The sequence below is a fragment of the Cibotium barometz genome, chromosome 51 (assembly GCF_041138505.1).
Source record: "Cibotium barometz isolate CiBa-2024 chromosome 51, ASM4113850v1, whole genome shotgun sequence".
Classification (NCBI taxonomy): Eukaryota; Viridiplantae; Streptophyta; class Polypodiopsida; order Cyatheales; family Cibotiaceae; genus Cibotium; species Cibotium barometz.
In genome coordinates this window covers 21,443,238-21,469,072 of record NC_141096.1, presented here as the reverse complement: position 1 = coordinate 21,469,072, position 25,835 = coordinate 21,443,238, and the positions used below count along the sequence as shown (strand labels likewise).

General features: G+C 41.0%; 1 protein-coding gene across 1 annotated transcript; it reads left to right on the top strand.

The window, feature by feature from the left end:
* Positions 1–10,733: 10,733 nt before the first annotated feature.
* Positions 10,734–24,586, top strand: LOC147609421 (uncharacterized). Its single transcript, XM_086787924.1, has 5 exons — positions 10,734–10,961; positions 23,494–23,549; positions 23,779–23,931; positions 24,011–24,148; positions 24,287–24,586. Exons 1-5 carry the CDS (start codon positions 10,790–10,792, stop codon positions 24,392–24,394), a joined length of 627 nt encoding a protein of 208 aa, XP_086644050.1. The 5' UTR covers positions 10,734–10,789; the 3' UTR covers positions 24,395–24,586.
* Positions 24,587–25,835: the final 1,249 nt, after the last annotated feature.

Sequence of the window (25,835 nt, the reverse complement as noted above, 5' to 3'; positions counted from 1 at the left end):
TTGACCTCTTGTGACCATTCTTCATGCTAGTTCATTTCTTGGTATTTGCCTTGTACTCATGTTGTTATCTCCTCTCCTTTTTTTGTTCTTCCTCCATACACCAATTTAAATTGTAACCATGTTGGTACTCATAAGAACATCTCATCTCTATAAAATTATTCCAAGAGGTGAAAGATGCTTTAGGATGCCCACACCACCACATTTTTATAGCCATACATTAATTATATAAATGATATAAATTGAATCTTCCAAATCAATAGATACTTTTGCACTTTGATTAAAGTGTTGTATATATAGTGTGCGCAAGAGAGAGGCCCACCATAAATTATGATTTTATATGTATATATATAGCGTGTTCAAGAGACTGGCCCGCCATAAAAAAAGTATGCTCTTATATGGATATATATGGTATATATTTCATGACAATGTATGTATAAGAGGGAGGATGGCCATACATACATGTGAATGCCACCCTGTAGTTGCCCCTCCGCTTGCTTATAATTTTCTCTATATTCCCTCCATAGAGGTGAATGCTCTGGTGAGGGCCAATGTCACAATGATATGGGCATAGGGCAATGTACATGCCTTCCCAACACAAAAAAGGGGGCAATGTGTAGGCCTTCTAAACACAAAAAAGGGGTTAGTGTGCCCTCCGAAAAGCTACAGCATGCGCTTTAGAGGAAACATTGCTCCTTTTTTTAATGGGCTTCATAATGGTTAGAATGTAGGACTTCATGGTTAGAGTGCCTCTTTGATCCTCACAGAACAAAGAGATGATATCCAAGTGGAGAGGGCCACTTTGATGGAGCCGCTTGTAGGTGTTTCAACATTTAAAAAAGGGGCAATGTGCCCTTTGGAATCCAGTGCATGCACCCCTTTCTTTATGAGCTTCGTTTTTTATGGGGCCTCACATGAGATGAGAAGACCTTATGATCACCACACAGCTGACCCCATCAAACCCAAATACACACACACACACACACACACACACACACACTCCATTTATGCTCATATGACATATATAATGGCACAAATTGCATGGTAGCCTAACTAGATATTAACTAAATTGGGCTCATTGGACAAATTACTAGGGCTCATTAGACCCTATAGAAACTTGACCTTGAACTTGAGGCTCATTGGGCCTTAGGGAAACATAATAGCGGGTTTCATCTGAGAGTATCTAGGGTTCTTTACTTCTGTAACTTTTTCACATTGGGCCTCTGGGTTGCTGTGTGACTCTACCGTGCCAATCTTCACGACTTTGTACACAAATATTCATCATAATCCTACAAGGGATGGTGGTGGCTAGTAACGTTTTTGTGGCACCTTCTGTTATCATGAAGATGCAAGACTCCCCTTGCGCTACCTCAGTCATGACCTATATATGAGAATGGAGGTGAGTTCTTTAACTGACTTAGCATGCTTGCCTTCTTATTGAGCATTATACTATGTCTCTCACCCTTGCCTTTGCAGGGGTCCCTTTTGCCTAGGTACACAAATACTTAAGAAAAATAGTGTTTTTCATACTTTGTCTACCTGAATAAGCTGGGATTTTGCAAGTAATTAAACTAATCTATGGAACTATATTCATGGGCATCATTATGTATTTTGGCTGTGAATATTGTTGGATCGAAGCTCTGTTTTAATTGTTCTTCGTGGTAAATATTTGAGGAGGAAAATGAAAGAATGCTACTTTAAACTGTGAAAACACATGGTTATGAATATGGGTTCATTCTGGCTATGATCATCACTCTTTTTGGACTACATCTGCTCATACTAAAGACGTACTACAGATGGTTATGAGCTACCATGGCTCTATATGTGACTCCGTTTTATGTTATTATGTCCATAATAGCTTTGTATATAAGGAAAAGATGCTAGGGTATGATGATCTGGATACAAGCTGTCCCTAATGCTTTTCTTTGTTGACCTCTGGTTTTAACTCAAAATGGGATTTCTCACACATTTGATTTATATGGAATACTGTACACATGATTGGTCTATAATTGATAGGTTGAGGATAACTATGTAACTCAAATTATACATATATTACTAGCCTTGGATTCTCTCTCCTTGGCCTAGATTTAAGCCTAAACTCTATGTAGGAACCATGTTTGGGCTGTTTTCTACTCATGGTAGTAGCTGATGTATATTGGTTTGTTTTGATTGAATTTGGAGACTCTCTCGGCCAGGACAAGATATTTGCCTTATATATGAGTATTAGTAGCATGGGCTTTTGACCTTGTTGCCCTACATAAAGATGGGTTTTTACACAAAGCTATAGGCTTGAAGGCTCCAATTTTCTAGTTGTTTACTACCTGGCTCTGATTTTGAGACTGGGCTTTTTCTAGTTGTTTTCTAGTTGTTTACTACCTGGCTCTGATTTTGAGACTGGGCTTTTTCTTGAAATATAAATATGTTAATGCTCTCTTTGGGGCTGCATTTGGCTCTTGTTAGGGGATAGTTTTCCACATAGGTTGCAAACAGCCAACCATGGATAGCAACCTTATTATGCTTCCATATGATGGGCTAGTCCAATGTTTGAATGATGATATTTTGGCTAATATGATTTTATTGCTTGCAACAAATGATTTAATCCTACTTAGGCTGCTCTAAACCTTGATTGTACTCTTTGATAGGGTACGATGGCTTCAAATGGAACTGTGGGGTTGGTTATTTAGAAACCACTCTATATGACTACTTTGAAATTGGTTTATAGATAAGGCTCAAGAGATTGTAAGTAGATAGCCTTTGCCTAGAGAATGCCAGTTGTCCACCACCACTAACAACGTTGCTGTATGGCATTGTTACTTGGTTGGTATTTGGATTATCTAGGGTTACTGATCGGGTTGGTCCCATGTGTTCTAATTATTACAGTCTTATTGTGATTTGAGAGTTTGTTTCAAGATAGTAGTGTTGCTTCTCCTTAGAAATTGTATGCAAATTTGCTAATTACATAGCAATGAATACTTGGCTATCTTCAGCTCACTTGGTCTACTCTTACTGAGAGGGAGTACACTCCCCTTTCACCTATTTGATCTGGTTCTATTCAGGTCCTACTTTTATGTCTGCAGGACTTCAAGAATGATAGAGACACATGCTGGCTCATAAAAAAATCATAAGATTTGTAAGATAGTAATGAACTTGCTAAATGGAGGTTCTTTCAACATAAATTTGAGGGTGACTGTTGGATAAACACATAACAACTGGATGTATCAGTACATGTGGTGTTAAGTGCTACTTGGACTTACATAATTTAGCTTGGTTAGGCTTTTTGGTTTTTAACTGGAAAGGATAGGGTGACATTTATAACACGTGGATAGGTCCATTGACAACTGTAATATGCATTCAGGCTAACAAATTGTTTTGTTAGCCTGTAATACGCATTTAGGCTAACAAATTGTTTTGTTAGCCTGTAATACGCATTTAGGCTAACAAATTGTATTGTCTATTTGTATGGATGCAGGCAACATGACCAACCTTCTCTTTTCTTGCGGTTAGTTTCAAACAAGCTTCCCTTGCTATTTTAATTTTATTTCCACTCAATGAAACTTGTTACCCACTGACCCTAAAGTGTACATGACTCAATGAAACTTGTTACCCACTGACCCTAAAGTGTACATGACTCATAGTTGAACTTGTTTTATATATAACATTTCTTTGAATCAAGATGGTATGGCTTCATGAATATTTTATCTATTCATTTATGGATATTGTATATGTTTTAAACTTGCAACACACACCTATACACAGGGTTGGCCTTAGGGAAAACCTGGCCTACTAGTCTTGATCCCTTTTGTGCCAGTCGGTAAGTACTCCCTCACTGTATTTATGCACTTGGTTGCTAAGACAGGTGATAAGGTTGGGAGTACTACCTTCTAGCCGGGGTTATGACTCACAGTCCTTATGCTTTTAGCTGACTGGTTGAAGGAAGTCATGACTACCTCATTACCTTTCTCATACCTACCTCTTGACTATGTTAATTGTAGATTTTACCCTTATTTCATGGGGCTGCGATCCCAAACAAACACCTCTCGTCAAGGGCATTTCAACATGTTCTGGCCTATTTTAAAGATGAAGAAACTTGGAGGAAGATTATCTCCTTGACCAACCTAGAAACCTTTCCATTAGGTTCTCTCCTACAAATCCTATCATTTAATGATTGGGTTAAGCTACTAGCTACTATAGACAAAAACAAAGAAGATGGAAATTCTGCCATTTTCGATTTTCTTACCCAAATTCCGATGATTACCAAATCACATCACTCGGATCTCACCTCCTTTCCGTCAAATGGTATTGATTTGTCCAATTTTCTAAAGAAGCTCTATGGTCTCAACCTGGCATTCATGTCCATTCCCTCCACCAGGGATTCAGATTCCCTAGAAGCATGTCAGGACTTTCAGATGGATATGTGTACCCTAAATGAATCTTGCCTCTTGGAGATGGTCCCCAAAGTCTTCAAGGTTTACCCTTTTCTCCCTCTTAGACAGATGGAGGTCGAGTCCACAAGCGTTAATCATCAGCTATGGACTCTTATAAAAAAGAGCTTCCTTTCCCCCATATAGGTTGAAACTTGGGTTTTTTGGCTAATCTCCCGGACTCAACCTTAGTAGAATGCAGGATGAATGCCCTGAAAGGGGTCCAATATCTAGACAAAGGAGAGCTACTTAAGGCTCCCTTCTCTATGTCTTTTCTTGATCCTGCTAATTGTTCATCACCTATGGGAATCTATGGATGAACAAAGGAATCTATGGCCTTCACCAAGGCAAGTGCTAATTACTACTCCAAAAGCATCTCGAACATCTACAGACCCTATCTCAAATGTGCTTGCAAATTTTTGGATCCAAAGGCGCCTTGCGAATCTAGCATTATCTGGTTTGACCAGGCTATTTAGTTTATCCTTAATCATCTAGAAAGTTTGTTTCCTGACAAACCGATTGTTTTTCACTTATCCTTCCTATGCTCTCTTGGCTGGGGGGGACAAGCTAGGAGCTTAGTACTAGCACAGGTATCCTTTATGTATTTCAGGGATATTATGCTAGACATCTTAAAAGAATTAAGGAGTGATGAACAAGGTACTATTCTCACCACTTATGGTAGCTTCAAAGGTGTAAAAATAATCTATGGCCTCCTTAACCCTTGTATTAAGGATGAGTAATCCCCACATCCTATGAAAAGGCCCTCTATGCCTCCTAGAACTCCTAACTCTTTTACCTCCTTTTTGACCCCTATCTACCTCCTCTAATAATAGTTACAACAAGAGTAAATTTAAATCCTTTACTGGTAGAGGGAGAGTGTTGAGAAATATGGTGCCATAGAGCACAAAGAAAGTATGGAGGCTGACAGCATGGTAGTAGCATAAAATGCTACATAAAATGCCTAAAAATACCAAAAAAATGGTAGAAAAATGCTGAATAATCTCTGCTAAGATATGGTAATGCAGGGCCACATAAATGGCCAATACAAGCATGAAAAAGGTGATGTAGACCCCATGGAGATGTTAGAATCCAACAGGATTCCCTGAGCAAGCTTCCATATCGCATGTCCAAGGCAATGAAATCGGAGTTGGACCGCCAACTCAAGAACTGTTGCAATCTCGCTCCATACGTGTAACTGCTCCCTACAGGAGGCCTAACAAATCGGAAGATAGAATACACATATTTTTGAGGAATCAGCAACAATAGCCCTCATCCCTACTACCACTTTATCAAGTGCAAGAATACGTTATGGAACCAAGTGATGCACAAGTGCAACAATAGTCCCTACCACTTCTCAAGTGCAAGAAGACTTGGTGGAACCAAGTGATGCACAAGAGTTAACACAAAATGCTACTAATACAACAAACAATGAAAGAGAAGAAGACCAAGAACAAGCAACTCTCATTCCTTGTGGGCTTGGGACATAGATACAACTTGGCCTTCTTCAAGACTCCTTGTCAAAGTTATGTTACAAGGGAGAGAGATCCACACCTCTAATTCCATTATGTTGTTTTGTTGTAAATAAAGTTATTAGAATGGCACAAGTGGATGTGATTGATCTTATCAATAGGTTTGATAGAGCTAGCTATATTGAGGCTACTGCACCATTTCTTGTTAGTTTGAAAAGGCCTCGGGAGGGCTTTATTCAAGTGAATAATGATGATATGCAAGAGTGGGGTCCAATGTGAACAAGAATCAACATCGTGTTTGAAGAAGAGCTCCTTGATGAGAGTGGTCAGATTTGAGAGGAAAAAAGTATTTGGTATGGGATGGTAATCATCACCTCAAAGCTTGTTTGTCTCGTCGTATCAACGAGGACAAGTGTTAAGTTCTTCACTCTATGAACTATAGAGTACAATTTCTTGGTACAATCTATCCTCAATTTTGTATAACATTAATGGATTGTATGCAGTCTATGCAAATGAGAGATCAAGACACATAAGAGAAGTGAAAGTTTTTGGATGTGGCCCATAGTCAAGAGGGAGAGTTTTTCCTCGCACTCAGTGGAGCAAATTAGTAAGCACTCATTATGGGTTGGAGCAAATGAACAGTACGGTTTTGTCTATACACTAATTATGAGGATTCATGTTCCTTTCACTCTTGGATATATGAACATATAGTATTTTGTATATGCGACGTTACGAGGACTAGTGCACCTTCCACTCTTGGGCATGAGATCTATATGTTTCAAAATTTTGGATTGGCAAACAAAGAGAGTATAATGGCAACTCTCCCACCAAAGACTCTATAGAGTGGTTTACACCCACTAAAATAGTGCAAGTTAGTAGGAGTGGTTGGGATCATAAGCTCATAACAATGCTAGTTTACACAACCACCTAGCAATGGTTTAATTAATATTTAACAAAGCACCTTACAATAGGTTGGTAGGGTGAAGCCATGTTAACCTATAGGGTGGTTTACATTTACTAAAACAGTGCAAGCTAGTAGGAGTGACTGGGATCATAAGTTCACATGTACATTATGGGATTTATCAAATAGCTTACAATTTTGGTATGAGTAATACTCTTTTTAACTTAGCCTTTAGGCTAGAAGCACTCATGCTCATGAAATAGTTAATAGAAGACTTAGCCTAAGAGGACAATTGATGGTGACATCTACCCTTATGTCAAACTGAAGGGTTGAAGATTTTTATGTTGTAATTTGTAACAATGGAAGAGAGGGTGATTCTCCACCTATAAAAGGAGCCCTCCTCTCCCTTTCAAATCAATGAATGAAGCCTCCTCAATTGAGCATTTTGTGTCATTGCCATTCTCTTATCTTCAAACCCTTATTCAACACTCTCTTTACATGTGAATGTCTTATTTAGCATTAGCTCCTCATGCTTAACCCAATTTTGGACCTCTTTGATGATTCATGATAAGTGGGATAAGGAGTTGCTATCTTGGTGGGCCTGTGACTTCTCAAGGTAGCCCTTGCCTTATTGCCGCCCTCCTTTGGAGGTATCAATGGTTTTAGCGGTGGTAATGAGCATGTGGAAAGACTTTGGGGACCATAGGTAAATCTTTACGATTGTCCGCTGAGCAATGTTAACCCTTACCCTCTAGCTTGAATCATGAAGGAGATGAAAGGCAAGAGGCTATGTGAAAATTGAGGTTTCATGCAAAGAGAGGGAAGTGCAGTTTTTGTGGTCTAATACCCAAGTTTCAACCGGTAATTACTCATCACTCGGGTATTGGTTTCTAAAATTGATCATATGGCTAGGAAGCTCTTTATATGCTCTTTCCACTCATGTAACTAATTTCTTAATCCTTTACTTAATTGATGATTAGAATTTCTCCCAAAGTTGCTAACTTTTAGGCGAATTTTGACAGTTTTATAGTCTTGTAGTAAAATGCTCATAACTTTTCGCTCGGTTGCCCGTTTTTGAAAGTTTTTATATAGGCGCAAAGCTCTCTTCAAGCTCTATGTACCTATGTAATCCTCTTTTGTACAGTCTATATGGATTTAAAACTGTAATTCTCTGTGTATCTCTGTTTTTATAGACTTTTGGTCATTATTTCTTCTTAATGATGATTAATTCCTCTTAATCTCTTATCAAAAAGCAAATCCCATGTATCTTATCCTCTTGTAAGTGATTGCTATATTCTTTTACTTTAAGATGTTCGTCTAAATCGACCAATTTGAACAGATGAACCTTACCAACATTCCCCGTGTGTTTCCGTTCACATAATCCTGAGTCGGAAGATTTTCTTCCAACAAAGAATTGCTCTCTTGTTTGGAGCTGCAAGACTGGCAGAAATTCTTGCTTCTCTTGAGCCTTTCATCTTTCCTTCCATGAATTATGATCTCACCTTTGATGTGTTTATCTTTATCTTAACCTAGGGAGAGAAAGGGAGGTGAGGAGGCTGTGAGGTTTAATACAAGTGTGTTTTGATTCTAAGAAGTGACCGAAGTCAAAACCCCAACTTTGTGTCACAGTATGTTAAACCACTATTATGACCTTTGTAAGAAGATATGTTATTCGAGATTCACAAAAAGAAGAAGGAAAAGAAACGAGAACTTGAGTAGAAAAGAAGGCTTAAAGAGAAGCAAAAGCTTGGAAAGAGAGGCTATGTGGACAGATCTTTCTATGGCATCAACTACTATGGACCCTAAGGAAGATGGCTTATCACCCAAGGTGACTATTAGCATTCCACACAATGGAGGTCACTAAAGTCACTTCTAAACACATGAGCTAGTCGTAGCCTTATGTCTTTTGAAACTTGCTGTAAGATAGGAAAACATCAACTCATGGAAATTTGAGCATGTGTTGAAGGACTAACGGTTATGTAAATCTTTCTTTCCACATTAAATCTAACCCCGTGGACCATGTCATGGATGCATGGATAATGAATGAAGGTGAACAAACAATGTATAACTCTATGACGGATGGAAGAGTGGAATTACAATCGAAGACCATGTGGTCATTTTCCCTCAACAAGTCATTTTAAGCCTTTTATTCATGAAACAAGATGGTAAAAGTTGTTTTGAACACATTCTACTAGTACGTCATCTCTTCGTCGGAGTTGGATCCATCACGCTATGAGTACGTTATCACTTCATCGGAATTGGATCCGTTACATGCTCGTTACATGTCTCTATCACAATTTGGAGGTGGTTTCCATAATACAAAATCTTACAACATGTAGAGGCAAGTATAATAGTCTATTAAGTACGGCCTCATCCTTGTAATCAACTCCCACACTGTGAAAAGCGTAAAAGAAAGCAGTGAGCAGTTACATAAATGTCATGGGAAGCAATGTGATAGAGTATGTCCGGAACAAAAATAAAATAAAAGTGTTAAGGAAAGTAGAATGAGATGGAGAAATGTCAAAGGAAGCAATTGAGAAATGTTGAAGGAAGCAATTGATTTGGTGAGAAAAAATGTCAAAGAAAGTGGAAAAGTGTTAGAGAAATGTTAAAGAAAGTAGAAGGGAAAGAGTTGTGACAAGGGTGGGATCCACCACAAGGTGGGTATGACAAACCCACCCCGATCTAATTCTATCCAACATGGCACCCTTATACTTTGCTAGCAGAAGTGTTAGTTATACACTTTGTAAGCACTTGCGGTTCTAGTTACCCAACATAGTTTACTTCATGCTACCTCGATGATGGCCCGATGAAGAGAGAAATCCAAGACTATGACTGCTTTCTTGTATAAAACAAGGAAATTAGCCTTGTCCGCCCTCCCTAACCTTGTTCGCCCTCTCTAAGCCAAGAAGTGGGTTCATAAATATTGTGTAATCACAGACATAGTATACAACTACATATACTCCTATCATAGGTTATGCAATCTTATTATATTACATACATAAAATATTATTTGATTTTCCATATTAAAGAGGAAGTAATGTGGAGGAAGGAGAGAGTGACACCGCAACAAAGAGACACCACTTCACCAAAAAGAAATGTGCTACATTGAAATATTTGGACTGTTTGTATCATGTTAATTCACGGTTGAGTATAACTGGTGTGGTAGAGAAGGTCTAAAGCCGGTAAGTCACATACTAATAATATCGTATTGCATTATAATTATATGTTCTTTATACACACACACACACACACACACACACAAATATACTTATTAGCGTATGCACACTATACTTAAATGATTTAATAGAATATTGTAAATAATTATTAAATCATTATCCTACATGAATATAAATAGTATTAGTTATAGTTACTGTATAATACATACTAGTTGCATATACTAGTTTGGTAATATATATATATATATATATATATATATATATATATATATATATATATATATATATATATATATATAATTATTAATACTTAGCAATTATTTATATTATATATCATCGCACATTAATAAAACTAACCTTACACAAAAAAAGATATTTTAAAAATATTTCTTTTAAAAAATCTAGATGATGTGGCTCCTTAAGTCATTGGATTGTTAAGCCCTGCTACGAAAGCTTAGCATATTAAAAGCAACAAGATAGAGTTTATCCATCTAATGCACATAAGTACACAACAAAATCGTGCATAAGGATGCTTTAAATCAACAATTTTTTTCTAAGAGCGGTGAGACTTTTACTTGTAAAATTTTGTAGGCATTTTATTTCTCGCAAAATTTTGAGGCAAAACACTTGGATAATTATTGAAAATTTGGAGGTAAAACACAAATAAAATTCCTTGAATATTTTGTTTTTCGAAATTTTGAGAATAAGATTTGTGCATGGAGTAGGTACTGGATTCGAAAAAAAAGCAATTAATTTAATAATCGGCACAGTGCGAGAGAGCGAGCGAGAGAGAGAGAGGTGCCCGTGGAAATATAGTACGCTATGGATGGCACCCGGATGGGGAGCAGGTCCTCGACCAGGCATGGCCCTGCATCCGTCTTCAGTGGGCCAGTGCGGCGCTGGAAGAAAGCATGGGCTCCCATCTCCTCCCCAAGCACCTCCTCTGCCGTCTCTTCCAGGGTCGTCCTCTACAAATGGGTTCCTCTCACACCAGGTAACAACACATCATTACCTAGCTTTGCAAATGCTTTCCATATCACATGACCTTGCTAGGGTTTTTGCTTTACCCCCAGCACATGGTTTTGCCAGGGTTTTGATGGCTTAGCAAATGATCTTGCTAGGGTTTTGCTTTACCTTTAGCGGATGTGCCTTATCCTAAGTCAATGATCTTGTCTACAGCCGTAGCTTGTGTCGGCCCTTTCTTCTCTTTTCCCATAGCAAGTGCTTGGCTGAACGTGTATGGTGTTTTCATTTACTCACAGAAAATGATGTAACTACTTGTGCCTGGGGTTTTTCTTTGCTTGTAGCGGCATTAGGTGTTAAACTTGCACAGGTTTTACTTACACGCACAGCAATGTATGTGCTTAGAGTTTTGTTCAAATGACACAGCTGTATGTGTCTAGGGCCATAGCAAACAAATTAGTTGCTTGTAGCAGGGCTTTGGTTTCTCTGCATACCACTTTACCAGGAGATTACTTTTGGCTATTTGAGCCTGCGGCTACTACAAGATACTGACGCTTTGGGTTTGTTCTCCCATAGTCTTTCTAGCATGGCCTCCAAGTGATGCGCCCAATGACTTTGATCTGCAATACCATCCATATTAGCAAATATGGACCATGATCAGCAAAAGTCTTTATTTTAATTCTGGAAAGCTTGGAAGACTGCTTTAGCCATGTCCTTGAAGGATAGTGCCTTTCATGTGTGGCGCAGTACTACTATGCCATGACAAAAGTGTTACCATATGGATGAAATGCCATCCACAAGTATTAAATTACAAGCGCGAAGGTTGAGCGTGTAACATGCGAAAGCGGAAGATCGGTAACTTCAATGCTCAGAAATCAGCACACTTTTCGTGACGGAATTGACGCACAAAAATGAATGAAGATGTGCAGAAAATAGAGAGAGAGAGGGAGAGAGGAGAGGACACAGTGTTGGGTCTCGAATATCCTTTGTAGGCCCCCCACCATGAATGGTGTATTTGCTTTATTAGAATGATGCAAATCTGAAAAGAAAATATAGAAAACTTGACCTTTCTTGGCTAAGATAACTCTGCCCTTGACCTGCAGTCCTTCACCTCTTTGTGTTAGCAACTCCTTGGCTGTCCTGGCCCTTGATTGCCTTAGCTTTTGGTGAATTATGAGATAACACAATGGATTGGGGCCTCAGGTATTTATACTACCAAATAAAGGCAGTCGGCCAGCTTAAGTCCAGGGGCGACTGACTCTATTTCTGCCCACGACTGGAAAATAGCAATAAATGCTGAATAAAATCAGTAAAATGCTGCGCATCACTTCCTTGATGGCTGGGCACTAGGCGCGTGGTTTCTAACAGGTCTGGGCACTGTATGCATGTTGTTTGGAGCTTGGGCAGCCTGTATGGGCTGCCCCATACTTGCCCTTACAGCCATAAAGAGGCTGGTCAACCTGTATGCTACTCCTGGCTTGCCCCTAGGACTGTCCTACAACCCTCCATGGCCTATCCGTGGGGCTGGTGGGTACAGCTAGGGCTCTCCTGGCTCTCATGGGAGTGGTTTTACACTGTCCTCATGCCCACACAAGTACTTGGGGTAGCCCTATGGGCTGGCCCCTTTTCTATATGCAAACCCTAACTATCTACACAATGATCTGGCATCCAGTACCATACCAGATACATAGAATCACTGACATCATTCCAGAGGGAGACTCATAGTGTGGACTGGAATTGTTTCATGTGCAGGATAGTGCACACTTGACCTTGGACTCATGTGCAAGACAATGCACACTTGACCTCGGACGACTGGGATGGAACCTTGGCTGACTCGTTCCGGACTAGGCTCACATGGGACCAGTTTACCATCCCAGGTCGTGCACCTTCTGCACATATATGTCTACGTGGCATCCAAGTGCGGGATGCATGTGACATCCCCTTCTGCTTAACTTGACGGAAGCTGCATAGCCTCTAAATAATCCGTCAATAATGCCGGATAGTCTTCAAAAAACTCTTTGTCAAGCCATACCGCTTCGTGGGTCCCTTGGTCCTGAAACTTCCTGAAACTTCCTGAGGAACTGTCTGTGTCTTCGATCTGAGCCATGCTTGAAACGGTGCAAAAAGATCTGTTTTGGAACCATAACTTCTGTTTCATCAATGATATCTGGTTCTGCCTTGTCTTTAACTTCTGAAGGGATTGGACCTGCATATGGCTTTAACTAACTGATGTGCAACACATCGTGCATAGTCCAACTCGGAGGTAGCTTCAACTGCATGGAAACCTCATTGATCTTTTTTTGGATGGGAAAAGGTCTGAAGCTCCTGAAAGACAACTTTGGGCATCGCTTGCCCACCTGCTTCAACCTTTGCTTCATAATCCGAAGATAAATCCAATCCCCTTCCGAAAACTTCATATCCCTTCGGTCTTTATTGGCCTGTCGAGTGTAGGCCTCTTGCGCTTTAGCCAACCTGTGTTTTATTGACTCTAAAATCTCTTGGTAAGACTCCGTCACTGTGTTTGCTTCAGGTACTGAAGACGAGGTCTTGGTCAAAAACGACTGGAAAGCTCTTCCAAACGTTCCCTCATATGGAGTCCTACCAATAGCTGAAGAAAAAGACATTCAAAACAGCTTGAACTAAAGGCAAATAAGATTCTCACTTACCTTGGTGATCGTGGACATAACACTTCAGCACATCAAAGGCCAATTGGTTGTATATCTTTGTCTGGCCGTTTGTCTGTGGATGGAATGCATTGGAAAAATTCAATTTAGTACCAAAGTTATCAAACAGTGCTCTCCAAAAATGACTGGTAAACTTGGCATCTCGGTCTGACACTATGGTCCTAGGAATCCCGCCAATCGGGTATCAATGCTGAATGAACAACTGGGCAACATCCTCAGCGATCACATTGGCCTTGTAAGGAATAAGCATAACAAATTTTGCTAAATCTATCAACAATAGTTAAGCACTGCGTATTACGCTTACTCGGACTGGGAGGCAGATTCATGACGAAGTCCATTGAAATATCTTGGAAAGGACCCTTAGGAATTGGAAAGAGCTATAACAACCCTATCTTCTTTTCACGAGGAGCTTTCACCTTTTGACAAATATCATAGCGTTGTACATATGTAAACACATCTCATCTCATCTTTGGCCAATAATATTGCCGTTCCAATTTCTCCAGAGTCGAATTCATGCCCCTACTACCACCAGTAATGGCGTCATGGGCATCATGGAGAAGAGCAGCCCTGAACGACTTCATGACACACAGTCGACCTTTGTAGAAAAGCCAACCATTGTGTATCAGAAAGTGGCATGGTCTTGTGGCATCCAATGGCTGTTCCCACTGTGTACCGAATTCCTCGGAATCCGTGTACGTGTGCTTCATGTCATCTAGTCCTGTACCAACAAGGTCGAGTCTAGTGGTCTGAATCGAAGTCACTTGTCCCTTCCTGCTCAAAGCATCGGCCACTGGATTGGCCTTTCCTGGAAGGTACTCAATCATACCACCGAATTGCTGGAATATTTGACTCTAGCGGTGTTGTCGGTCACTCCACTCTGTGCACTTGGCATTGCCTGAATCCAGCGTAATGCCTGATGGTCAGTGCGAACCTCAAAGTCACGGCCATAAAGAAAATGTTTCCAATGTTTCAAGGCTTGTATAACCGCAAGGAGTTCACGATCATAGATTGAGTAATTTTTTTCCGCGGGCAGTAACTTACGAGACATGTAAGCTACTGGATGACCATTCTGTTGTAACAAAGCTCCAATTGCGATGTTACTCGCATCGGTGATCACCTAAAATGGCTCGTCCCACGAGGCAAGTGCTAAACAAGGCGCTTCTGTGTGATAAAGCCACCTTGAGGTTCTTGAATGCCTCCAACGCTCGTGGAGTCATTTGAATCCGTTGCCTTCTTGTCTTTACTCCCTTTAGCAAATCGGTGAGATCTGGCGAGAGGTCAAAAAACTTGTCTATGTGGGTGGAGTATGCCTGGCATATACCCACAAAGGATCTGATGTCATAGGCTGTCTGAGGTATTTCCCAATTGACAATCTCGGCCACTTTAGCCGGATCAAGTCGAATGCCTTCTGCACTAATTATGTATCCCAAGTAATGTACCTGGAATAAATAAAATTCCGACTTCTTTTCATTGACGTAGAGCTCGTTGCTTTCCAGCAACTTAAGGACTTTCTCCACATCAATGACATGCTGCTCAATCGTAGTTGAAAATACTAGTATGTCGTCCAGAAATATGAACACACACTTTCCAATCAAATCCCGGAAAGCACGTATCATCATGCGGTTAAATGTAGCTGGGGTGTTCGTCAAGCCAAATGGCATGACCACAAATTCATAGTGGGCTCGTTCCGTACGAAAGGCTGTCTTGGAGATGTTCCCTTCCACAATTCTTATCTGGTGGTACCCACTCTTTAAATCAAGTTTTGAGAACACCTTTGCTCCATTAAGCCTCTCGAGAATATAATCTATTCGAGGCATCGGGAATCTACTCTTGATAGTCAGCTTATTGAGTGCACGATAATCGACACACAAACGGGAAGACCCATCTTTCTGCTTGACAAATAAGATCGGGGCTGCAAATGGCGACATGCTGGGGCGGATGAAGCCAGATTGCAACAATTCTTGGAGTTGGCGGTCCAACTCCGATTCCATTGCCTTGGAAAGGCGATATGGAAACTTGCTCAGGGATTCTGAGCTTGGGAGGAGGTCAATCTTGTGGTCCTCCGGTCTGGACGAGGGGAGCTGCGGAGGGAGACTGTCTCATAGAAAAATCTTCTGGAACTTTTCATGGAGAGCCGAGTACTTCTCAGAAGCACTGGCCACCGTCTGGGTTGTTTGGATGTATATCATCGCACAATGTGCGCCTTTCTTGACTGCTCGCTTAGCTTGCAAGTGGCTTATGAGCGGAAAGTTCAGAATTCTTGGCTCACATTTAATGGTCACTAGGACGTTTGACACATTTCGATTGATCTGGAACGTGTGCTTGTTCCACTTGACATCAGGAAGAAACTTGTGAAACCACTGAATACCCAAAATTATGTCTTCTCCTACAAGAGGGGCAACCATAAAATCATGCACAAATTCTATGCCCTGAATTACTAATTTAGCACCTAGAGCTTCATATTTGACGCTCGTTGTCATGCCTGTGCTAAAACCCTCAACGTGTTTGTCTACCGAAGTCAGGACGAAACGGGCACGCCTAGCGGCCTGTTTCGTGACCACATCCTCCGTGCTGCCGCTGTCGAACAAGACGACGACTCTTTGGTCATCTATGTGACCAAAGGACTTGAGCAATTCGTTGCGCTCATACTCCTGGTCATGGCCGCCCTTCTGCTTATTTTTGAGTTCTCGGCTAATAATTGCTCCAACTGAAGCACTGGGATTTGAAGAACTAGAGGCCGCCACTGGGGTCTGTGTGGGAGCTGGTCTCACCACGGAAGCCGTGGAGGCAGCGGCGGCGGTCTTTGGAGTCTTCTTAGGACACTCTCGAGAAGTATGTCCTTTTGTATGACAAAAGAAACATCTATTGGTGGATTCCATAGAATACCGACAGATTGTTGGCTCATTGCTTTACCTAGCCAACACCTGTCCAGATATCTCCTATGCTATGAGTGTTCTCAGCCAGTTCTCATTAGCTGCTTGAAGGTCTCATTGGCAGGCAACCTTGAGAGTTCTTCATTATCTTCGAGGTACTTTAGATTATGGCATCACCCCAGTGGTGCTGATTTGGTTGGTTTCACAGATTCTAATTGGGCAGGCTCCATTGATACTCGGAGGTCTACTTCTGGATATTGCTTCATGCTTGGTATTGGATTGGTTTCTTGGAAGTCTCAAAAGCAGAGGACTGTTTCTGCTTCTTCCACCGAGGTTGAGTACAAATCCTTCCTTCTCTCCTCCACTGAGGCACTTTGGATTCATCAGATTCTGAAGCATTTGTGCTGTGTCGACACTTCCCCGGTTACCATCTTCTTGGATTCTCAGAGTGCTATTGCTCTAGTTGAGAATCCTGTGATACGGGGATGATCCAAGCATGTTGAGGTGCATTATCATTTTGTACGTGACTGGATCGAGTTGGGACTTCTTCAGTTGGCCTACTGTTCTTATCAAGGACAATGTGCTTGATCTCTTCACCAAACCACTTCCGAGAGCTACTTTGGAGGTGTTACTTCAACATGCTGGTATTGGACTGCTCCTCTAGTGCTGAAGAGGAGATGTTGGAATATATATCATCACCTTTTCATGCTTGTACTGGTCATTTTATGAGACCTTGCATTGGCATATTTAGCAGATATTATTTAGGCATTTTATATCATTTTTATGCTACAGGACAGCTGTTGGCTTGCTACAGCTGGCTGACCAGCTCTTAGGAGGGATATATAAGGGTGCTCACCCTTTCTTGTAGTTTTCATCTCATTCTTGCATATCTGTTGGAGGTCATTGACCGTAGCAACAGTCTCTTATGCTTGTAAGCACCTGCGGGCTTCCCTCGTGCTCATTTTCAGCAATAATCAACTGTTTCCAGCCTTCTACAGTTTGTGCGTTGGGCCTACAACTTGTGATGCTCTTTCTTTCATTTACCATCATACTTACTAAATGTAAAAGGGCTCACTTGGTTTGGGCAGTTCTTTGGTTGAGAGCCAAGAAGAAGGCCTCATGCTCTACTTGTCTTCGTCGTTCATCTTCTCGTTGCTAGTTCTTTTTCATCTCTTATTGGTTCCTTTGTCGGTTCTCTTCATCTAGTTGTTGATCTCGTCATCGGTTCTCTTTTGCTAGGAGTTTTTGACTCCAAAGCTAAGAGACACGTCTCCTCTTCGTCTCCAAATATCTCCAAACTAAGCTAAGAGGGATCTCAAATTGCTTCATTTGAATATCATGCTCATATTGTAGTCGTGCTGGTTCCATAGTTGTAGAACACTTGCACGTATGTGCTAGGGTTTTCCAGAGATAGAAAGAAGAGTGTGGCGGAATCACACATACAACACACACAAGAGTCTTAAACTATTGCTTTGTATTATGTGAACACAATGCTAGTCAAATTTTTTTAATGGACCACATGCTTGATACAAGAAGTAATTTGCTGAATTGACAAGAGGCACACAATGAGCCAGAACGGCCGGGAGAATCAAGTACATAGTGTCATGGGCATTTTTGACCAGATTTCCATACTAATGCATATGAATACAGTATTGCAAACAATGTGGTTGACGGTATAGACTTGCAACTCACACTACCCTCTCAAGTGCCCATGTTTCCTACCATGTGCTCTTTATTGTTCCACCAACACATGGTAGCAACAATGAAATAGATCTAGACCAAATATCAAAGAAATCAACACATAAATCACATCTAGTATCCATTTGATGAGCATCAAAAACATATGAGAAATCCATGTGATTATGATAAAAAGAGGAAATCCACATGCACATGTAGCAAAGAAGGTATGTGCATAAGGCCTAAGTGGTTTAACCTCTCACCGTGAGGATGGCTATCAAGCTTGCCATGAGCCCTAGATCATGAAAGGCCATCTCCATGAAAGGAGCCAAGAGTACATGTAAATGTCCAAGATATGAATGATCAAAAAATCTCTACAATGAACCCAAGGTCCTATTTATAGTAGCCTTGTCTATGGCCCATTATTTACATATTGTGAACCTTAGTTTTGCTTCATTACAAACCATCCCTTTCCAAAGATTTTGTCCTTAAATCATACAAAATATCTACAATTCAACGTAGCCTTAAATGAAATCAATGGGAAGTGGTAAAGGTTCCAAATATGCTCTCCAAATGTAAGGAAGTCCGTAAATATTCATCTCCAATACATGTGTGGAATTGTTGTGGCAGTCCTTGTTGTAGATGAAATCCTTCATGAAATCTCCATGAAATAGGCCACAAATAATGCACACACTTTAGCAAGGTTGCATAAGTACGATTTACCTTATTATAAGGTACGTTTTAGTGTACAATACGGTATTGTACCGTACTGTATGGATCTATACGTGGCAAGTCTCCCCTCCCTCGACTGACCTTTGGCCCAAGATCCTCCCGTAGTTATCGATTTTTCACTGCCCATAGGTGCCCACCTGTAGCCGCTTATTTATCCACCTATAGGTGATGCCGCCGGGAAAGCACCAAGGAGGGTTTTGAACCCAAGACCTCTTGGGTCCTAGGCAAACACCTTCACCACTTGAGCTATCATCTCATTGGCAAGTATGTGGTAGTTTCTAAAAACATTTTGGGCCAAAAAAACCCTAGGCCGGTCACCGTCGCGCCGATTTTAGCCGACTTATGCAAAGTGCGAACATAGCCATTCCTCTCATTGATACAGATATTGCAGTGAGAGATGATGATGATGTGGTGCAGCCGTTGCGGTCACCGCCATTTGTAGAGCCAGAGATGAGAGTACGATAGCGAAGGAAACATGTTGACAGATGGAGCTCTCATTTTGGTAATTGTGTTGTTGAATGTTCAGAAATGAATTGTTTTTTCATTCATTTTTCTGTATATATATGTACACTATATAGTATATTTTCTATGTTTTCACGAACCTTACGTATTTAACGTACCTCAAAATCTCAACCTGTCCCTGAATGCGTACCTTATCGTATTGTTCCACCTTGCACTTTAGCCTAACATGTCCCGCATCATATTCTTCCATTGTGATGACCATTGAAGCTTATTGGAGTAGAGCATCGACCCCAACAATGGACCTCACCAAAACTGTCCAGAAATTAAAGCATGCCTATAATCCCAAGTATTGTCCATTTTCTCCATACAATTCATGCCACTTGGTCAAACAAGACCTTCCTCAAGTATGCCCTATTGTTGCACATACTCCAAAGAGTGCCAAGTAGCCTCATCCATGAGCAATGTGGAACTAGACCCTCCAATCATGAAAGAAGTGCTCTTGAAGCATAGTGGACTGTTATTGCAGCCCATGTCGATGTCGAAACCACTTGCAAATCTCTCATGAGAACACTTCAAAACGAGCCCAAAATGACATGTGCATGATGTCAAAGCATCTACATATCATAAACTATCGTCATAGTCACCAATAGAGCTTGTTGAGATCACCAAAAGACTCCAAAAAGTGCCTCTGCCAAATCTGTCCAGAAAAATTTCAGAATGTACATCTTCCATTGTAGGAGTCATAAAAGCCCATATAATGAATACCAAATGGTCCAACCACATCCTCACATAATAGAGCTTGTTGTTGCACCTAAGAAAGTGGTTGCTATGCATCCGAATTGACAAGTAAATCCACTAAAATGTGAACATCTCTCTCATAGATGAATCCCACCACCAGGGTCAAATGGAAATGTATCCCTTTGAAATGCCTTGTCATCCACAACGTGACCATTATTCCAACCACGGCGGTCTAATGGAAAAGCTACGAGAATCGCCCTAAAAATGAGATAATCGATACAACTACGACCGCATGGATGAAATGTAGATCCAAGCAATGTAAAGTCCAAAGCAATGGCTATCAAATTGTTTGGATCAAATAGAGAATATAGAAAGCCCATGTCGGTGACGTGACTGGCCAATCCTGCTGGGTCGAATGGATAACATCATGTAGACCATCCAACCACCATAAAACAACGGTGTGACCTCTTGGATCGAAAGGAAGACATAACGGAGCATCCAACAATCCGGAATACAAACCCAACACCACCTCGGTTTGAGGTACTCCATCATCAATGGTCATAGCACCGAATCCTCCTATCTCATAGAAATGGCATCCACAAAATATGAGACACGTGCCTCATAACTAGTATCTCCATAAGCATAGGTGTCAAGATCGGCATGTTTGCTACTACCAATGCATACTTCATCATCAACATGTGTAGCATGCGTAAAATCCATGTGATAGTCATAATCAAGAGGAGTAGAACATGTCACCTCAAGAGTATCATCATCTTCATGAACAACATGTGTACTAGCCATATATGCATGTTCATCAACACATGTATGGATAATATTGTCATGAGACAATTCTCCCTTATATGTATCATGATCCACATCTTCTAAGCCTTCATCATCAAACAAGAGACAATCATATGTCTTTCAAGCTGAACTTGAAAATGGATCATACAATGCATTCTCACGAATCTTCCATGAACCACTCAATGTGTCATCTAATGCATGATCATCCAAGGCATGGTCATTACACGTATCATCAACAAAATCAACAAATGAGTACTCATCCAAAATGTCATCAATGACCATCTCCTCACAATCTCGTGGTGTCAAATCATGAGCTGAAAATTCCTCAATCAAAGTACTTACGAAAGCTGTCCAATCATACCCATTTTTAGCTTGCATATCCCTTTTAACCACCTTGGATACATTGGTGACTTGTATCGAGAAAGATTTGGCAACAAAGTATCTTTATCTTCTTGTTGTCCATAAATTACAACAAGTGTCTCATCCACTTCAACACCCACAATGTGTGCATAAAGACCCACATAGTCATAATCTATGCAATGACCAAATGTGATACTGTCACATGCACTCTGCACTGTAGTGCATGGTGACAAATTGGCTCATCATCATCACTGCAACATTGTACAGTATTAGTTTCATTCAGGATGATATTTGTCGTACGCCGTGACCCTATTGTAATCCTCAGTCCACAGGATAAGTCAGGCACGAGCTACATAGGTCATTCTCAGCCATAGTAAGTCAGTCAGTCAGGCTAAGTCCCTTAACCCACTTAAAGAGACGCATTCATGCATATACAGTCAGTGTGCTGTCCCGAACAACCAGCCATGAAAACCCTATAGCTCTGGCCACCCGAAGGTTCCGCCCTTAGAGCCACAGGCTTCACGCAAGTTTAAATACAGTTTGCCTTCGAATTTGTTGTGAAGAACCTTGTTGGATTGGACTGAACAACACTGTTTTCAGCCCTCAAACATGTTGTACAGGTCACCCTAAGAGATGAGATTGTTGCCTTGTTGTTTGCCTTGAACCCAGAGCCTTTGGAGCATTAAAACACAGCCCTGAAATCTGCTGTAGAGCAGTCGACCAGCCTTGTAGGGGAGCTAGAAGTAGTCGCCTGTTTCAAGAGAGAGAGAGGGGGAAGAATCTCTTTTGTCTGTGGTAGCTATGGAAGCAAGCGATCAGCTTTAAATCTGCCCTAGAAGGAGTTGACCAGCCCTGGAGAGGCTGTCTAGCATGTCAAACTGACACTTGTCAACAAACCCTAGAGTGTTCCACTCCAAAACAGCTGGAAGGAGGTGCCTAGCTGCTTTTAGCTTCTCCACCTCCGAGATTAGCAACTCGAATTGAAGCAAGAGCTGCATAATGTGCAGAGAAATAAGATGAATATCAGTGATTACTCTCTGAAAGTGAAAGGGCTTGCGGATGCTCTCGCCTCTATTGGAGCTCTCGTTGATAACGATGACTTGGTGTCATTCACATTGAATGGGCTTGGCAAAGACTATGATCTCTATCTCCCACAATTGTCTTGGGCATACCAAATATCTTAGCCGTATGCTCTGGCTTGATATTGTTTCGCATTGGAATGAAGTGCACCTGCTTGCCTGTCAACCATAGTACATATAGCATCATTCCCTCAAGGAGTCATGGGTAAGTCTATTATGAAGTCCATAGCTATGCTTTCTCAGGGCTGATTTACTATGGGCAAGGGCTGAAGCAATCCAGGTGCGTTTTTTTTCTTTTTCTTTTTTTCAATTGGCCTTTGGCCCAAGATCCTCCCATAGTTACTAATTTTCACGGCCCGAAGGCGCTTATTTATCTACTCATAGGTGATGCCGCCGAGAAAGCACCAAGGGGGGTTTTGAACCCAGGACCTCTTGGTCCTAGGCAAACACCTTCACCACTTGAGCTATCACCTCATTGGCGCAATTGAGGTGTGTTATGTCTGTCAAGCTTGACCTTTGGACATCTAGTGGCTAAAATCCCTATGATGTTTATATGGAGGAGCATGGCACTCATCCATAACTTTATGGCGAAGGTTCTTCACCACACATGTGATTCTGTATCACGAGATAAGCATTCCTTTTTTGAATAAGAGGAGGCAGCTGTACTCTCTTGTAAATCAGCCCATACATGTGGGAAATCCTCATCGAAATGATATGTAAAACACATGTCTCATAAATCCTCATGATATGCAACTGTAATAGCATGTATTGCATTCTTTTTACCTAGAGTATGCAGAATCTGAAAATGAAACATAGAGAAGAAATGTGCCCATCTCATATACTTCTGTGACAACTTGGTTGAGTTAGAAAATATAAACTCTAATGGTTTGTTTTGACCATAAATTCAGCCCCCAAAAATGTTTCCATATGGTCAGGGCATGAATTACAGCCCGGTTCCAGCAATTCCATGGACTTCTCTCACCCCTACATATTGACATTGGGAGCTTGTTAGCAGCATATGAAAACCTTAAAATAAATTTGATGTATGCTTTTAGAATTCTTCAATGCTCATAGAAGGAAATTTGTCAAGACTGCTATGCTCTTCATATCAAGGGTTTTTTCCCCCTCCAACGTTTTGGAAGATTTGCATATTGCAGGTGCCAAGGATGAAGATTCTGAGGAGCCGACCCTGCGAAGTGTTCGGTACTTTCCTGTAGGTACTAATGTCCTCAACACGAGGTTTCTTTTGTAAACCCTTCTACTTTTAATTGCAATATGTTCACGGTGTTAAATTATTGTAATGGGTTGGTACTTGGTCAGGTGTATTGAAAAAAGTTTTTTCAATGCAGTTTAATTTGTATTACAGGCTGTATGCTCCTGCTGAGAAGGTTGAAAGCGATAAATTTGGCCTTAACCTTCAGTTGCTTTTGTATTTCCTTCAGGTCTCCATAGTTTTGGCCCAGAGAAAAGAGGCATCTAGAAGGGCTGCGGAGGAGGTTGATGCAGCAGCCCAGCAAACTACAGATGCCAATGGAGAACCCGCAGTCCAAACTGAAGCCTCTGATCATCACCCGATGGATCCAGCAAATTCAAAGGTTCTTTATCTTGTGTCCTTACCTGTAAGTACCTTAATTACATCCATTTTATATGTAATGGTACTTCAATTGCTCGCAGGAATCTGATTCGAGCCAAGCCTTAGAGGAGCAAGGGCCACTAGAAGATGGGCAAAATATAACAGATTCAGGAGAAAGGTCAAATAAGAGCGAAGTTCCCTCCACAGGAGCAGACATGCGAGTGGATGTTGATATGCAGGTAAGCACTACTTTTACATGCTAGTACCCCTGCGCCCACTGGCATGCCCAGACATGCATTGTGCATCCACGTGCCCACCCACACACATGCACGTGCACGTGTTTATGGGATCCTTTGCTTGTCTTGAAATTCTGGCAGGATCAAGCACAGGATGAGAAGTTACTGGAGGGGCCATCAATGGTAGATGCAGAGGGTGGAGCGGCAGTGCTTTCAGATTCAAGTGCTGGGAATGGAGGTCATGGCTGAGGCATTTATTTCTTACCTGTTGGGATACTGCCCTTCTTCTGTGAAGGGCATTAGGTGCATATACAGTAGGTGTGTTGAATGTCCTCAAGCAATATCAAGAGAGTAAAAAGGAACTGTTTGTCTCTTTCATGGATCAAATAATCTCCTTATAAACAGGACTCAATTGGAATTATAGGATACTAGCTTTTCATTGCTCTGTGTTTACCTGTGGCGTTTCTTGTGCACTGGATTTTGCTAGATCTCTTGGCGTGTGTTATGTACATTCAAACTTTGGTAGTTGTTAAGTCAGGCTTTTTTAATAAAAACTTTGCATACAAGATGGTGTTTATGGAAGGCATAGAAAGTGGTAATTTGTCAATCCTCAATTTCGTTACTATATCATTTGGTAATTATCCTTAGTGGTGTTTAGAGGGTGTTTGAAATGTACCAAGAGGCCTTCCCTGCAGTCATGAATATAAACATGCTATTGTGTTTGAACATAAGGATGAACTTCATTGGAATATATGGTTCAAGAATACTGTCAAGCCCATGAAGTAATTTTGTTCTAATTAATTATTTACTTTAGCGTTGAGAATATGCATTCTCAACCCTAGAAATGCATATTGTTAAGCTCAATCTTATGTGAAGGGGGTTTATTTTTTATGTACCTTAATCAAGTTGGCCACCCACCTTATAGACCGTACTACACCTACTTGATCGCATGGGATACCATCCTAGATGCCCATTGAAAGTCTTAGAGGTTCTCCGTCAACCAACCTAAAGATGGTTCAAGATCTGCACAACTTGGACGTGCACCTTGGTAACTTACGCTAGGTGGTGGTTGACCATTCTTCTTCATGATCTAGAGAAGTTCTTAGTTCTTTTAAGAGGAAAAAGCTCTCTATATTCTTGCTCTTGTGTTATTTGAACCCCTTGAGATTGCCCTGGTAAACCTTTGGAAGCCAACATCAAAGAATTTGACAAGCTTGTGCAAGTTGGGATGAAGGATGTTTAGCTTTGTTTATAGGGAACTTACCCCAATGTTGATTGCTCAACCTCTTCATGGTGAAAGCTACTCATGCTCGCATACCACTCTGTAGTTGTCGTCGGCGTGGTCATCAATCCGTTAGGTAAGGACCAATGCTTGGAAGATGGGTTATGTGGACGCTATCCCTCACACAACACCGCTAATCTCACACACTCTCGTGATAGAGGAGTAGAAGAAGCAATCGACAGCATAAGCATGCAAGCAATTACTCCCTCGATTGTGCACACAATCACCCTTAGCACAGATGAGAGCATCATCAAGAGAGCAAGAGAGTACGCTCGTTAGGATAATGGGATTGTGTCCTTTCTTATTAGCAAAAATGTATTAAATCCATGACCACCTTTTACAAGACTATGTGTCTAGTGTCCGTGGTCCAAAACTCGAATGTATGCTTTCAAGCTGGAATGCCCATTC